This window comes from Melanostigma gelatinosum (assembly GCF_949748355.1).
Source record: "Melanostigma gelatinosum genome assembly, chromosome: 11".
NCBI classification, from domain to species: domain Eukaryota; kingdom Metazoa; phylum Chordata; class Actinopteri; order Perciformes; family Zoarcidae; genus Melanostigma; species Melanostigma gelatinosum.
In genome coordinates this window covers 7,831,111-7,847,841 of record NC_136644.1, presented here as the reverse complement: position 1 = coordinate 7,847,841, position 16,731 = coordinate 7,831,111, and the positions used below count along the sequence as shown (strand labels likewise).

At 43.6% G+C, this 16,731-nt stretch overlaps 1 protein-coding gene across 1 annotated transcript; it reads left to right on the top strand.

Moving 5' to 3' along the window:
- The first annotated feature begins 5,588 nt into the window (after positions 1 to 5,588).
- Positions 5,589 to 15,463, top strand: fip1l1b (FIP1 like 1b). The gene is made up of 16 exons (XM_079278212.1): positions 5,589 to 5,848; positions 6,235 to 6,289; positions 6,582 to 6,648; positions 6,990 to 7,120; positions 7,599 to 7,663; positions 7,861 to 7,968; positions 8,157 to 8,287; positions 8,597 to 8,718; positions 10,676 to 10,729; positions 11,337 to 11,436; positions 11,546 to 11,696; positions 11,836 to 11,917; positions 12,743 to 12,798; positions 13,091 to 13,280; positions 13,429 to 13,575; positions 14,791 to 15,463. Exons 1-16 carry the CDS (start codon positions 5,770 to 5,772, stop codon positions 14,930 to 14,932), a joined length of 1,680 nt encoding a protein of 559 aa, XP_079134338.1. The 5' UTR covers positions 5,589 to 5,769; the 3' UTR covers positions 14,933 to 15,463.
- Positions 15,464 to 16,731: the final 1,268 nt, after the last annotated feature.

Below are 16,731 nucleotides of genomic sequence, written 5' to 3'. Positions count from 1 at the left end.
AACACACCCATTCAGACTGGGGCACAGCTTTATGACTTGTGGGCAGTTTTCCTTCCTGATGTCTATGCAAAGAGGACCAACTGCCTGTTATTTTGGAACCAAAGTCCAGTTAGATCCTGTCCTTTGGGTCATTGTGATATTGCATGATTTTCCTGGGAAATTGCACCAAATAGACTTGTGGATCTTCTTGTGATGTCATGCACCCTTTCTGGGGGCCAGAAAGATCAGCCTCAGCCCGACCATGTGCTCGACAAAGATATTGTTGCAGACAGCGATGCCTCAAGGGGGTATTTCACATTTGCACCATGAAGCGTTTGGTTGTTTCTCGTTTAAAATCGGGTCGCACATCTTAAAGGACGCGCGGCCTGAGAGCTTAACCCAAATATTTGTCATGTATGGCCTTGGCCTCAGAAAAACACACACTGAAGGAATAGTTTAACAATTTGGGAAAATATGCGTATTGATGATCTGATGGAGGATTAGATGAGAAGATTACTACCACTCTTATGTTTGTGTGTTGAATAAAAGGCTACAGCGGTTAGCGTAGCTTAGCACAAAGACTGGAAACGGCTAGACAAGCGGCAAATGATCCTTTTTAACTTCAGTGTGTGTGAACAAATTCAACAAGCTCAATATGACGTGGAAATTAGAGGACTTTCGGGCGGCTGGTATGTTAACTTTGTTACCTTTGGACAGAGGCAGGCCAGCTATTTCCCCCTGTTTTCAGTCTTTGCGCTAAGCTAAGCTAACCAGCCGCCAACTTATCATCCAACACTCCAACCGAAAGTGAATGAACCCGTTTCAATGTTGAACTTTTGCTTCAGTGACAGATTGACTTCAGCAACGAATCTTCTGTTGAGTTTCCTGCACGCAGACAAAGGAAACCTGCACCTCAAGGTGTCAAAGTACAATCCACCTGTCCGCCAGCTGCCCCCTGTGAAAGGTGTCGCTGTGTTTGCTCGCGTGTGAGTCCGTCAGAATCCTCCATATGTCTGCTGTCCACCGAGTTCACATGTCATGTGAGCAGCTTATACTATGCCTTTCCCTATTACATTATTCATCATTGAGGTGAGCGTCTATGGCAGATCTTGGCTGACTCACTGTGACTCGGTGTGTGTGTGTGTGTGTGTGTGTGGACCCACAGCATGACTCACTCAGTGCTTTTAGACAGATGAGGACAGCGGTCAGAGGGCAACGGAGGTTTTTATACAAGAAAAATAGCCACTTAGATTCGATTACGTAATGATAAAACATTCCTCTCTCTCTCCTTGTTCCCTCTCTCTTATTCTCTTTCACCTTCCCCTTTCTACCCTCTCTCTCCTTTTTAGTGACGCACACACACACACGCACACACAGACACACACATCCTAACTCAATCACCTACAAATGGATCTTCACACCCTCAGGCAATCACGTACGTATACGCCTTCTTTGGCTGTTTCCACAAAACCAGGAGACGGACAGGGAAACGCACACACACACACTTGCACACAGACGTTTAAACTTAAAGAATACCTCATCTTTATCTTTTCTCAATGGCTCAGCATAAGCTTCTTTTTTTTTCTGATGCAATCCAACGCTGTTCTCTGTCTGCTGACTGGGCATTACAAACCTGATGTCTGTGTCCATTTGTCTTCCCTCTGCTTTTATACAGTCAGTGCAGAGGAGCTTTTTTTCTTTTTGACCCACTCTGTGTGGTTGTTAAGTGTCCATCCATGGTTCAATTGTGGTGTTTCACATATCAATTATGACCCGTGGAACAGATCGGACTGAGTGGTGGGTCAAAAAAATAAAAAAGATAAAGACCATTTCCTCAGAGAAACAATGTACGGCCTTAGTTTCATTGAGCCTTATAACCTTAAAGGAAGAGTTGCTTTTCTGCTGTCTGTTGGAGTTAAACGGAAGAGAGATACAACTGTCATATCTGTCTATTTTTGTAATCTGCACAAAAACAAAAGTACAATAGAATATTTTTTTTTAAAAGACAATTTTGGGGCTGGACCATTTCACGGCCAGACAAAGTAACATCCTGGAGTCTTCACTGGTTGCCTGGCAACTGCTCAGAGCCAAGAAATTGTTGCTTATTAGTGAGCTTTAGCAAGGCTGGAAGGTGGATTGTGTTACCTTTGGACAAAGCCAGGCTAGCTGTTTCCCCCCGTTTCCAGTCTTTGTGCTAAGCTAAGCTAACTGGCTGTCGCTTCATATTTACTGTACAGACCTGAGAGTGGCATCAGTCTTCTCATCTAAATCGCTGCAGAAACCAAATGAGCATGATTCCCAAAACTGTTGCTTTAAACATTATCATAAGGGGGGATTGTTCGTGCCGTGAATTGTTGTTTTGCTCAAATCTTAATTGCACATCTGTATACAAATAACAGTTTTTTCTGTCATCACATTTGTAACAATTATCTCATATTCTGAGGCCTTATCTTATGAAACAAACATTTATTTTTACGACAGATGGATCTTTGTGTTGCAAAACAAAAGAGTCTAAACTACGGTGTTAAGCTGCCGTGTTTGGCGTCACACTGTTTTGATGACCACATGTTAGATCCAAAGAGATGATATGGATTGAAAATGTGCCAGGGCACATATCTGAGTAAACTAATATCAGCACGTGTAATTACTGATAGTCCAATGATCGCCCTCTGTCTAGATAAACCTGATTAGCATCGACTAGGCTGTAAGAGGGCCTAATCCCCCGTAAGGAGAGAGGGATGGCTGCAGGGAGGGAGGGAGGGAGGGAGGGAGGGAGCAGAGAGAGAGGCGGGAGGATAGGGTGAAGGGGAAATAGAGGCAAACAGGGTGCAAGAGGAGGGAGAAGTAAAATACTGTTGTTCATTATACAGAGAGGAGTTTCTGTTATTTAGTCTACCCTCACTGACATGAATGGGGTGGACAAAATAATAGAGACACCTGTCAGTGTCACATTCTTTTAACATATTTTAACGATTTCTTTGCAAATAATAGTTGGTTTTTTTCATGACAGCGTACGTTATGGTGATGTGGTTGTAGAGTGTTATAGTGCATGCACTGTTGCTGCCTTTTGAAATCAATATATTTCCAAAACGTTGACTTTGAGCTTATGGTTCAATTCAATTTTTCAAATAACCAGATGGGTTTCGAAATGTTTTATTTTGTTGAAGATGTGTGAATGTTTCTGCAAGGATTGGAACACTAAATCCCTCCTTTTATTTGATGACATCAAAATCTCGAAGTGTAGGGACAATTGAAACCTATGGGCATGCCAATTAAAGTGACAATCTGGATAGCTGATACACTCACAGTTCCCCTGATTTCACTCAAAAATAAATTCTAAATCAACCATGACTGAAATCTTAAGGATTGCTACTTTAAGCAAATTTGAAACATTTGAGTACACAGGATGGAGGAGGGAGAGCGGGATGATTACAAAGAGAGATTGAGGTAAAACTAAATATTAAATGAGGGAGGAGAGGTGGAGAGAAAAAGGGGGAGGGACTGTGATGATGTGAAAGCAGATGGGGTAAGATACAGAGAGGAGTAAAATGAGGTCAGGGGAGACGGAGTGAATGGCTATGTGTGTGTATGTGTGTGTGTGTGCATGTGTATGTGTGTGTGTGTGTGTGTGTGTGTGTGTGTGTGTGCTGTGAACATACAGGGATCCACACAAAAGCTCAAATGTATGATGTGATGCAGTACTTATGATATGAGAAAAATCAATGTACTGTAATAAAAAATGACCACTGTGTGTGCATGTCGTGCATGCCAGCTCCTACATCCATGCATATGTGTGCACGTTTCTTTACCGATGTAATTTCAGCATCAGATTTGTGTGGATTATAATCACCACTGTGAAGAAGTGATAATAGCTTGAGTGGTGGAGAAAAAGAGAGCGACTGAGAGAATCCACAGATTTTCTTGTCTTTTACTGATAATGCAAAAGTGGCCTCCACTTAAAAGGCCATGAATGCATTAACAATCCTCTTTGCATTAACGGGGGTGAACAGAACCACAACAGCAATCTGTTTGCTGGTGATGAGCACTGCAGCTGCTGCTTGTTTTTTTTATAAACGTAGAAAAAGGGGGGATGCAGTTCGGCTCTCTCTGTGGGTGAGAGCACAATGAAACGGTTTAAACCTCGTGCAAGGTGGAATGTGTAAGGTCTTTGTGCAACCAAATGTCAGAAAAAGTCAGTATGTGGATTTCAGAGAAATTAAGCTCTTGTAAGGCATTAAATGGATTGGCTCCAAGCCACGAGACCCACTAAGCCGAGACATGCAAAGGGTGCACACTTAGGTCAGGAGAAGCAGCTCATACGTCTGGATTTGCGACCAGAGGTCACCGTGCATTCGCTCACAAGCCACACTGTATTTTCTTTTAAACTCCAGCTATATATATATGTTTTTAAGTTGACTTGCATTATTTTATGATTGGACATTTTCATTTATTATCTCTTGCTTTATTTATCGCTGTCTGTCTCTGCTTAATAGGTGTGTTACAGTAAGAGTATATCAATCATCTAATCATACACGGAGGATGTTTTCTCTTCTCCAGCAACGCCCTGCTTCAAATCTGCACAGCCATAGTTATAGAATTACAGTATATAGATTATTGTTGCTGCTCAGTAAAGCCAACAACCACAGTCTTAATGCCGGCCACTGGAGCAGGGTGGAGTGCCTTAACGTTCATTTCCTTGGTAGTCCGGCGATTAAACCCCGCCCGCAGCTTCTCACTCACAGCTGCACTTCTCCGACTTTCTGTGTTATATTTCACAATGTCATATTATTGCATATTTCTACACTTTATCGACAAAAAGTATGTGGAGACAACCGCACACATACCATTGTCTTATTTTGGTCTGGGATTGCTGTTTATAGATTGTGACAAACATATATGATGTTTTAGACAAAAGTGTTCTTCCATCTCTGCTTTGAGTCACTTTGCTGTTGTGTGTGAGTCCATGAAGAAACTGATTTTCCAATTTGAATGTGGAAGAACTGGAATGGCCGACACAGACCTCGACCCCATTCAACACATTTGGGATGAATGTGAGTGCACTCACTGCATATAGCTCGACATCAGCGCCCGCTCCCGCTCTGGTGGACATGGCCAATGAATCCACTTAGGGGCCCTGGCACAATAATGAGCCGTGGGCCCCTACTGACAGTCTGCACCACCACCAACCACGATGTCTCTGTGTGTACACTTTCACCAAGGGTTTGCACCATGTGAGCACTAAGTATACTGCTTTTTATACGACTGTTTAGTGTGTTTCATCTTTTTTTTCTTGTGAACTCTTCTTCTAAAGGTTTTGACATGTCACAGTAGGAATAGCCCAGGTCTAAATAATGAACTTAATGATGGCTGAATTCCATTTAGCAGCTTTGATTTCAGGATCCAGGTATTGATGTCTCATTGTCACTCTCGCTGGGACCCCCACCCCAATAAAAGAAGCACACAATTGATTTTGATTTCTTTATTAATGTATTGTGTGGAAAATACACATATAAGCACCACCTGTCTCCGCCGCCTGGGGGCGCTGTGTTTTCTACACCGACACGTTCACCTTAGCGGGACGGAAACAACCTCTTCCGGGTTCACACCATTCACTCGCTCTACTCGGTTGAAGATGAATCTAATGAAGGCATAATTTTTGTCCATAACCGCGTTTCCCCGTCGAAGGGATTAACTGTACGTGAATTTGTGCATTGAAAATCTTTTGTTGAATATTGTTTTTTTTGTGACGCCGCTGTTGGTTTAGCTCACAATACTCCGTGTTCGCTCAACATGTCTGCGGAGGAAGCGGACAAAACGACCACCACTGATGCTAGCGCAGGAGATGAGGAGGAGGAATGGCTGTACGGAGGTAAAGAAAAGACCATGCTGTCCGCAAACACAGCTCGTCTTGACCGAAATAGAGAGGCAGACAGAGAGAGAGAGTGTGTGTCGCTCTTTTAATTAACTGCTAACCAATAACACTGTCGGCTAGTTTGAGAAGGCAACAGTTAGCCTGTAAGCTAAGCTAGCAGCGCCTGCTTGCTTCTCCCGGCCTTTTGCAGCCGTATGATTTGAGAAAAAGTTGATTAAATATGTCTCTCTGTCACATGTTCAGGTTGTGTATTGAAAGTTGAAACGTGCTGAATACTAATGTCGGTCTCGTTTGGTTTGTGTCTATGTGTTGAACAGGAGAAGCGAATGAATGGAGCTGTTGAGCTAGTTATGGTTACAATAAGTATTATTTTTTGGTTTCAGATGAGTCTGAGAGCAAAGATGAGGACGAAGAAGCCAAACTGAATGCTGCAGTCAGGTATGTGTCATCTGTGTTCACCCATAAACACCGTGGCTTTGTGCAAGTGGTTCAAAAACTCAAAAGACACCTGTTTACATCCAGAGGGTATACACATCCAGAGGTTTGCCTTCACAGGTTTCACAAGAAATATGAACTGATGGACTGACTGTTGACTCATCATGTACAAATTACTGTTTTATACAAATCTACAACTACTTAATTTTGAAAAATAAATATTCATAACAGCACGGAAAAAATAACTAGATACAACTCTGCTTGAAAAGAAAGTGACATTTCATTTTATCTACAGTGGACCTGCTGATGCTTCAATGGAGGATGCTGCAGCGCACGCTACAGGGAATGGAGTGGCCTCTGAGGTAGGTAGCCGTGGTGTGCATGATCACAGTTACAGTATGTGGTGCAGTATTACACGCTTCTTTTCTGTTTTGTTTGTGTGCTTACTTACCTCCCTGGGCAGGTTTAGTGAAAAGAGTTAGTTAACCCTGAGATGAGGTAAACTCAGTTCAAATATATCACAGTCAAGTTACCCTCAACTCAGAATAAAACCCAAGAGTTTTCCTTCTCAGGGTTGGTCAACTCAGAGTTCACGGTTAGGCTCAGAGTTTGTGGAGCAGCATCCAGTTCTCATTGCTCTCACAGTTGTTTTCTGTCCCTCTGAGAAATGCTCATGTCTCTCCCCCTTCCCCTGCTCTGTCAGGCCACAGGCGAAGTTGAGGGTGAAGGTGAGGGCGAAGGTGCAGGCGAGGATGTTGACAGTGACAGTGATGACGACGATGACGATGTCCGCGTCACCATTGGAGACATAAAAACTGGAGCGCCACAGTACACGTAGGTGTTCAGTCAAAGTGTGACAAAGAGAACTTGCTTGTTCCTACCGAATCCTTTTTTTGTTTCTTCCTACTCATAAAGCTCTTTGTCTCTTTTTTTACATTTCAAATATAGTTCTGATGTCAAAATGAAGGGCAGTGTTTCAGATTTCTGTGTTTTTGATCGATTTTTATGAACGAAAATAAAAATACCCACAAATGAATGAAGCTTTAGATATACTGTAGGTTTGATTAAGACATTTCTTTCTCCACACTTTAATTTCTACACTGTTAACCCGTTAACATTGGTCCGTGACCAGCAGAAAGCCATCACTGTTGTTCCTCTGATTGTGCTTTATAAGCCTGTTGACATGTGGCTAAAATATTTTGTCTGAGCTACATCAAACTCTGAGGATGCTAAAGCTTTGAACTGGAAGATATATATACAGTGTATATGAGGAGACCTTGTGACAGAGTTTTATTTATTTTTGTCCTCCCAGAACTTATGGAGCGCCACCTGTCAATCTCAACATAAAGACAACAGGCTCCAGACCGTATGGACAAGGTATTGGTCTCAATTCTTGAACCACTTTCTGTTTTGACCTAAAAACAACACACCCCAGCTTATTCTTTTCTGCACTAATCTGCACTATTCAGTTCAACACACAGAGAACATGGATATTCCCCACGGAGAGTAGTAAAGAGTTTGAACTAAATGTTCATGTCCAGTTAACATGTTGTGGTGATCATTATTTTCCGTAGCCTCCAAGATGAAGGGAGTGGATCTGGATGCTCCTGGTAACATTAACGGGGTTCCAGTGCTGGAGACGGAAGTGGAGTCATTTGAAGAGAAACCCTGGAGGAAGCCAGGTAAGTGTGTGTGTGTGTGTGTGTGTGTGTTGCTGACAAAAACCCAGTAAAAATATGTACGGTAATTCTTTAGGCACCTCAGTTATGAGCTTTGGTGATGTACACATGCCCAGAGACCCGGGCCAGATGACATGTTATGCCTAGCATGTACAGTATTTCACACTGTGTGTGTGTGTGTGTGTGTGTAGGAGCGGATCTTTCAGACTACTTTAACTACGGCTTCAATGAAGACACATGGAAGGCTTATTGTGAAAAACAGAAGAGACTGCGCATGGGCCTGGAGGTCTCTACTATCAGCTCGGTGGCGAGCAAGATCACTGTGAGAGCCCAGTGCTTACTCTTCTTTCTGTCAACGCCCTCTACATTTCCCTCAAACCTCTGTTTTCTTCAGAAGCCTCTCCCTCTAATCACTTAGCTGTAATCAAAGCAGTTTCCTGTGTGGTTTAATCCGGAAACTTTACATTATAAGAAATGCTTCTCCCTGTTTATTGGAGGTCAGAGGAACATTAACAAAAGTAAACAGTTTCATTTCGAACATGTTCATCACCTCTATTTCTACAATGTTGTGAAGAGACGAAAAACAACCTCTCTACTTTGATTAACACATGAAATATATTCTCTGTCTTAGGTTCAGCAAGGCAGGACAGGGAATGACAAGGACATGATGTCCAATTTGCCTGTTCACACGTCAAAGCCAGACTTCACATCTCCGATCAGCCTGTACAAGCCCACTGTCAGTCAGCTCACCAGGTAACACTTGTGCTTGTTGACATATCTGCTAATGTTCCACTGAAAGGGTTTCCATCCACCTGTTTTATCAACATCTTCTAGTTCAGTATTAAAAAAACCTGAGTGAAAATGTAAAAAATGTTTTACGCTTGGCTGAGGTATATTGATAAAAGATAAATCACGACGAACATCAAGCAGGTGACTCGACTGTCTACTGAGGCTGGAGAGACTAAAAATGGCGGCAGATGAAAACATCTGTCTGGAGCAATGTGTGGACCATGACATATTGATTATACATACATACATTTTCATCACATTTTTCTCGTTGTTTAATCCTTAATAAGATTTGAACATTCACCCCCTGTTCAATGATCTATAGCAGCGGTTCCCAAACTTTTTAGGCCGCGCACCCCCTTCTACATCCCGACCGGGTTCGCGCACCCCCCCCCCCCCCCCCCCCCATTAATAAAAAAAAATAAAAAAAAGACGCAACAGAGCCTTTTAAGCCTTCATAGCCGCATAAGAATCGGACCAATGAGAGAACAGTTTGCTCGCGCGTGGCATTTGTTTACAAGATTTAGTCCGCTGTTAAATGTTGCAGTGTGAACACAAACCGAACAAAGGAGCAACTGCAACATTGTATCATATTAATCCCTGAATCAGAACAAAGCAAACGAACTGAAGCTGTGAAAACGCCCTGAAACACTGCAACAAAGTTTCAATAACTTTCAGTGACACAAGGCGTCACTTTTAAAGAGCAATACGGATGTGAGGACACACGCACAGGCTCAGAGGCAGATTATCACATTTAATTTACAATTAATGAGCGACTAATGTAGCCAGGATGTCTTCGGACAAAGCATCGATGCGGCGCGACACAGTGTTGTTGGACAACGGGATCATGTCCAACTTTTTTGCTTCTTTCTCCCCAATCATACATTCCACCATCTCTCTGGCAGCTGGCAAGCTCACGTCTTCGGCGATTGTGTGCGGTAGCCCCTTTCTCGCTATTCTGTAACCAGATATGAAGCCCGTAGTGCGTCATTTATAGACCAACACATGAATGAGACTCCAGTTGTTTTGGCTGTTTTGTAACTCCTCCAATTTCGATATAAAGAATGTAAGGGGCTTTTGACTTGCACTGGCATGCTTGGTGTTCAGGTGGCGACGTAAATAAGAGCTTCAGACTGTTAGCCAGAACCTCACTGCACACCACGCACTGTGGCTTTGGGGAATCTGCGTTGGCAATCCAAGTGAAGCCCAGACACACATACTTTTCATCATATTTCCTCTTTTTTTCCCAGTCTGATGCTCACTCTCGTTTCCTCTTTTTCACCTTGACTCCGCGATGGGCCGATGTGCTCCCCATTTGTCTGTGCAATCCCTTCCTCCTTCCTCCGTCTCATCTTCCTCTGACTCGATTTCTTCTCCCGGTCTCTCCCCACGCACCTCTCCGTTCCCCTCGCCTCCGATTCCTCTCTCTCTGTCCCACTCCTCTTTTATGACTGATAGCTTCAGATGTCCCACCTGACAGTTTTTAAATTAAAATTACATTTTTTTTTTATATTTAATATTATTACACCATCAGACCGCCATTACACTTTTCCTCTCGCGCACCCCCTAGAGGCAGCTCGCGCACCCCCAGGGGTGCGCGCACCCCACTTTGGGAATCCCTGATCTATAGAGACAAAACATGTTTATTTCTGTTGTAACGTTGAAGCGGTTAAATTTGATTGTGAGAGTCAAGGTAACGTGGTGCATCTTCACATAACCGAGAGATGAAATACTCGGACAGGGAAGATCGTTTTGATCCTCGACTGAGAAAAGTGAGATTTCATAATCCGGATCATTCTGATCCAGATTACAAGTTTGTAAATACCGGCCCCTGGTCACCACCAGGTTTATCAGTGTCCCATGGGCTGTATGTGTGTGTGTGATCTAATCCTCTTTACCCCTGTCCTTTGTTTCAAAATGGTAGGATCTCTCCCCCTCAGTGGCCTGGTCCGCCTCCACAGGACATGTCCTATTATACGTAAGTTAGCACGGCCTTGTCCCTGCAAGGTTTTATGGGCCTGATGGGAAATGTGTTGATGTTCAAACACGGGGGTAACCTGAACCGTTCTTTCTTCAGGGGTTGGTGATGTGCATGTGTGATAAGCTAAAAGCTATCTTTAGAGAAAGTTACCAGAATATCATCATTTTTATTAATCCAGAGCTCACTTTTCTTTCTTAAAGTATTTTCTATGTTTAGATAAAAAACATTTTTAAAGGTTCTTTGAAGCAATCCATTCCTCCTTAAAGTGAAACTTCAGTATTTCTTTTAACTTGTTTTCTCAAGTCATCATTTTATGGAGTAATTAAATGTCTTCTTATGGGTCACGGATGCATATATTAAATAGATCTGAGATGCTGAAGTGAAATCCCTGACCAAACCTAAAAAGTAAAATAAATCTAGTGTTTGGCTTTAGCTGTCACCATACGTTTGTCAAACTGTGCAGTCAGCAGAAATGATTTAGGGCCGCATTGTTTGAGGCTTTGGTGTGAATTGGGTATTTAGATTATGTGCATTGTTGATTGCATATTGTAGACGAGGCGTATGCCCAGTGCCTTGATTTTCATTTGTCATATCCTTTTCCCAGGAAGACGAGTGGTACTATAGATGTGATCGGTGGAGGGACGGCCACCATCAGCAGGGTTGAAGGGCGACGCAGACACAATCTAGAAGGCAACAATATCCAGGTACGCAGAAGCAACACGGACACTTTTTTTTTTTTTGTTCTACTAAACTGGAGTTGAAGTTGAAAGGAGCTGCGAGTGTGCGCTTGTCATCCTGTTTTCTGTTGTGCAGGTGATCGCCGAGCAGTCGGATACCGAGCCGGCTCCAGCCAAGATTCCCCCCTTCTTCCCTCCTGGACCCATACCCCCAAACATCCCCCCACCTCCTTTCCTCCCTCCACCACCCAACGTCAACACTGCACCCCCGCTCATCCCCCCACCCAGTAAGTTTATCATCATCGCCATCTTATTCTTTCTCAGCTGGTCTCTTTGTGGGATCTTAAGCAGCCATCCCATCGTACCCTGTATTTGCTCTGTTTTATTGTTTTCGATGTGTTCATCCTCGTTCTCTCTCTCTCGTAGGGTTGCCCATCACTGTTCCTCCTCCTGGTTTCCCCCCTCCACCTAGCGGCCCCCCTCCTGCTATCATCCCCACTATGGACAGGTAACTGTTGGTAGTTGTTGTTGGGTTTGTTTAAATACGCCAAATTCTCATTTTATGGGTTATTTTTGTTCGGACAATTAAGCTAAGATAGCTAATGCGCGCTAACGTCAGTTGTCACGGTAACTATTCACGTGTCCTGCAGCCTGATGCAGAGCAGTCAGACAATAGGGTCAGTGAGGCCAGGCATGGCAGAGGCAGCCTCCTGTTGTGGCTGAGCATTCGGGATCGGTAACGTTACTGGAATGGAGTTGGTCGCTCACCATCAAACTCAGCCATTTACCCGGTGATACCAATGTAATTATACTATTGGCTCGTGGGTTTTGTTGGAAGTGGGAAACAAAGCATTGTACATCTTCCGCTGAGATAAAGAAAACATTCATTTTTGGACCCGTCAACAGTTTTAAAATGATTAACTCAATCATATTTTTTTTAGGAAAATATGTACTTTTATTCGGCCCCTTACTAAACACTCTGGGGATGTATTTATTTTGAAAGTGTTCAGCTCCATAAAATGTTCTTCAGTCAATCTGACCTTTTTAAAGCAGGAATGTCATCGTTCTGTTACATGGCGAGCAGACAGTCGCAGTGACTTACAGCCAGACAGCAGCCAGCTACACAACAACCACATTAGCTCTCCTGCTAAGCTCTCCATATAATCTAACGTGAACACTTGTCCAGCGCCGTAGCTTGTTGAACAGTTCACCATACAAACATTAAACATGCACCGTTAACGTCTGTTTCCAGGCTACATAGCCAATCGATGAATTCCTTTCTTCTAGATCTGTATGTTCCATAACGTGTTGTAACATTCTCCTCCTCCCACAGTGGCCACCCTGGAGGTTATGATGGCCGCCCTGTCCCTCCCTACCCATTCCCTCAAGGTAGGAAGCTTTACATCACAACCAGGTTTTCTGACCTCAGCAGCACAACACATGTCAGAAAGTTTTTATCCGTTGTGATACGTATGAAAAATACAGACTGCATTGTGTTTTAAAACACATCAAATATGCATGCCTAGCTATTCATATCATTGGTATTTTGAAATTGGTTCATGTACGCACATCAATGTTTATCACAGACTGCTAACTGGATTTGAACACGGTCTCATTTCCAGGAAACATTTGAGCACAAAGTAATAACCGTTTTTGGGGACCCTCCTCTGAACTCTGTCAGGCGCATACCCTCCGCCCATGCCTGGAGCCGGGCCTCTCACCTGGCCCCCCATGTTGGACAACTCTAAACCCTGGGACTACTACCCCCGTCGAGAGGACAAGAGAGAGAAGGAGAGGGAGAGGCCCAGAGAGAGGACACATGAGCGGGAGAGAGAGCGGGAGCACAGCCCTTCAGCTATGAGCTACACCAGGTGAGAGGTTTACTCATAGATACTCATGAATATTCATTTATTGTGTCATTTAAAAAGCCTCGTTTCTATCAGAGTGCGGGCTTGTTTTGGTACGCGTGCAAACATAACGCAGTAAAGTGAAAGCGCCTGTTCTTTTCGACTTCCGCAGCGACGAGGAGCGGTTTCGCTACCGCGAGTACCAGGAGCGTGGTTATGGGGAGCGGCATCGTGAGCGGTCGAGCCGAGAGAAGGAGGAAAGACACAGAGAGAGACGGCACCGAGAGAAGGAGGAGGGACGCCACAAGTCCTCTCGCAGGCACGTAAACACACACACAAAACCTCTCCGATAGAAGACAGTTGGCTGAACCCCTCCCTCCAATGATTATTAATGCGTTAGAAGAAGCCACGCTCACAACCGGAACATCCCCCGGGCAGTAGAAGTCGATCCTGGATGCTATTGGAGTGTAGGCTCATGTCAGCAGGTCTGTGCGGCTCTTTATGGGATTTGGGAAAGTTTAAATTCCAGAAACCTCGTAGCATTACATGAGCAGAACACATCAGTTAGCCTTTTCTCTTGTAATTGCTTGTGGTCTAAGTGGCTGAACAGGGTTATATTGATATTCTATTCTCATACTATCTCTCCACCGCAATATGAGAACGCCATTTCCATGTCTTTTAGCATGACATCACATACGTAGCCATAAAGTGTAATATCTACAGCCTTTAAAAAAAAAATATATATATATGTATATAGTCTTGTTTTGAAACAAATCCGCTGGAAACATTAACTCATAGAGCTACGGTTAGCTTGGCTATATATAGCTTATATGTACATATAATCTGCCAGCTACAGGTACAACAGCAGGCTCCTCATTTTCTACTGGCTGGAATGAGAAGCTGCTTTAGTCTACCTCTCAAATTAAAAAGAGTGAGAAGGGAAAGATTAACTTTGGTATCTTTCAACTTTGACCCTATTTTACGAGCTGCAGACGACTTCCACTAAACAGGCTGTAATGTCATGTTTTCGCCACTGACAGGCTCACGATATCATCACAAAAACTGAAAGAAAAAAAAGAAGCTTTACCTTCTGCTTGATCCAATGCGGTCTGTTTGTGTCATGTGACAACATGAGAGAGAGTTGCAGAGAGGAGTTTCGGTGCTGTGTAGCTCAGTGTTGTCATCGCTGAATATTGAGCTGATTTCATGCGGATGCGACGCAATATTTATAAGTTACGCTTTCACGACAGCAGCAAAGTGGTATATTGGTCCTTTGACAAACTATCTTCCTGTTTTTCGGCTGGCCCAACCTTTGTCTCTGTTATTTTCTAACCTCTCTTGTCCATCTCCATTTCACTTCACCTTTTTGTTCTTTCATCCATTGATCTTCTTGTCTCCATGTCTCCCTCTCTCCCACCTAACCTTTTATCTCCCTTCCCCCTATCGTCTTCCCTCCCTGCCCTGTCCTCTCCCTTCTAAATCTCCCCCCTCCTCTGCCCTTTCCACACTTTTGTCCTTCTCTTTGAATTAGCAGCAGTAGCAGGCGGAGGCACGAGAGCGAGGAGGGCGACAGCCACCGGAGGCACAAACACAAGAAGAGCAAGAGGAGCAAGGAGGGCAAAGAGGTCGGCGAGGAGATCAGCGCAGACCAAGAGAACCAGGAGGCCATAGAGTAGCGATCGCCAGCCCCCACGTTGTCCTCTCCCCGTCCGTCTCTGGGTCTCCGTCGGTCCCCGCCGTGTCTCCCACCAATGAATAGATGAGAAAGAAGGAATGGGGGAAGATGAGCACAGACCAACAAAACCAGAAAGTGGCAGAGCGATCGATGCGTCCTGTCACTCCCCTCTCCATCAATCACTGTTGTCCTCCATCCTGCTGCCGTTCATCCCCACCATCACCCCGAGCGGGGAACGGCTGGAGCAGAGGAGGTCGTAAAGAAGGGTGGTCGTCATGTTTACTCCATCCATCTTTCCATCAATAGATGACACCAGACAAGGCGTCAATCTGTCTTCACCCCCCCCCCCCCCCCCCCTCTCGTTTCTCCCCGGCCCTCCTCTCAGAGCACTGCTGTAACCGTTAGGTCATGCTCAGAGATTTCATTGTATAGTCCCAATGATCAGCAGATTCAGCTCTTTTTCATTTATTTGTTCTTGTTCTGTATGAAGACATCTATAGAGCCAGTTTGTTGTTCAATTAAAAAAACACTTTTGATAACACTTCTTTTTGTGACTTTTTTTTGGGAATAAATAGTCCAATGATTCCTCAGCAAACAACTACTTGCTATGTAAAGCCATAGTGGAGTACCGTCTACCTGAGCAGAGAGGGAAGTCTGGAAAAGACCTCTAACATAACCCCACCATGAAAATGCATGATCAGCATTTCTCTTCGAATTTGACTTCAAAGGAACGTGTTTTTGATGATAACCATGCTGCTGTGAAAGGTGTATTTTCTACATGGCTTCATATGACAGGTGAAGGTCTTTCCTGTACATCAGGCAGCTGTTGTGTGTGTACTTTACGTGTGTGTCATTTCAACACATTCTTAAAGGGTCACTATTCTCTGTGGGATCAACTGTCGGAGCACTGCGGAGGTTATCAGGAGGTGAGGACAAAGTTCAAGTGAACTTCAAATCAACATTTGACGTGAAAATATTGCAATCCAGATGGTTTTGCTGTGGAGGGGGATTTGGACTTGTGACCCCAGAATTACTACAATCCTGGCTCAAATGTTATTTGATCTCGGGTCTGGAAGAGTTTTTGTCTCCTTTCCATCAAATGACATTCAGACTCAGTAGGTGTTTCATCCACAACACTTTTAGTATGAAAAGTTCATTTGTAAACAGATTAATTACTGTATTACTGTTCTGTTTTTTGTATTAAATATTTCATTGCCAGTACTATTACAAATTTACAGTTTTTTTCTTTTTTTTCTGAATTGCAAATGTAGCAGTTTCATAAGTACTCAATGTGCAACGTGAGTACTTTTGTTGTTTGCACAACCAAACAAATGTACAAAAGATGTCTGCTATGTTTGCCACGACATTCACTGACCGTGCATACTGTACAAAGACACGCTTACACCTAAATATACACACGTGAATTAAAAGTAAACCTAAAGTCTGTACAGGCGAGGTAGGAAACAAAGGAATCACGAGACTGGAGGGCCTTTATTTCTAACCGAGTATTTTAGTGGTTTTGCTCCTTTTACGACAGTAAATTATCTGAAAATGTCCTCCATCCCTAATATGTGCACACGTGCTGTGCACAACAGCCTCTACTGTTACATGTGATTGGACCAAGATTCAGTGAGTTCCCTAAACAGGTCAAAGGTCTTTTTTCCTTCACAGATATGGCGAATGTTCCAGCTTAACATACAACGTGAACTTTGAAAACAGCACGATGTTGATCGGTGAGCGCAGAAGAGCCACAATGTATCAGAGGGATGCGTTAAGAGTGGAAACCTGGATTGAAAACAC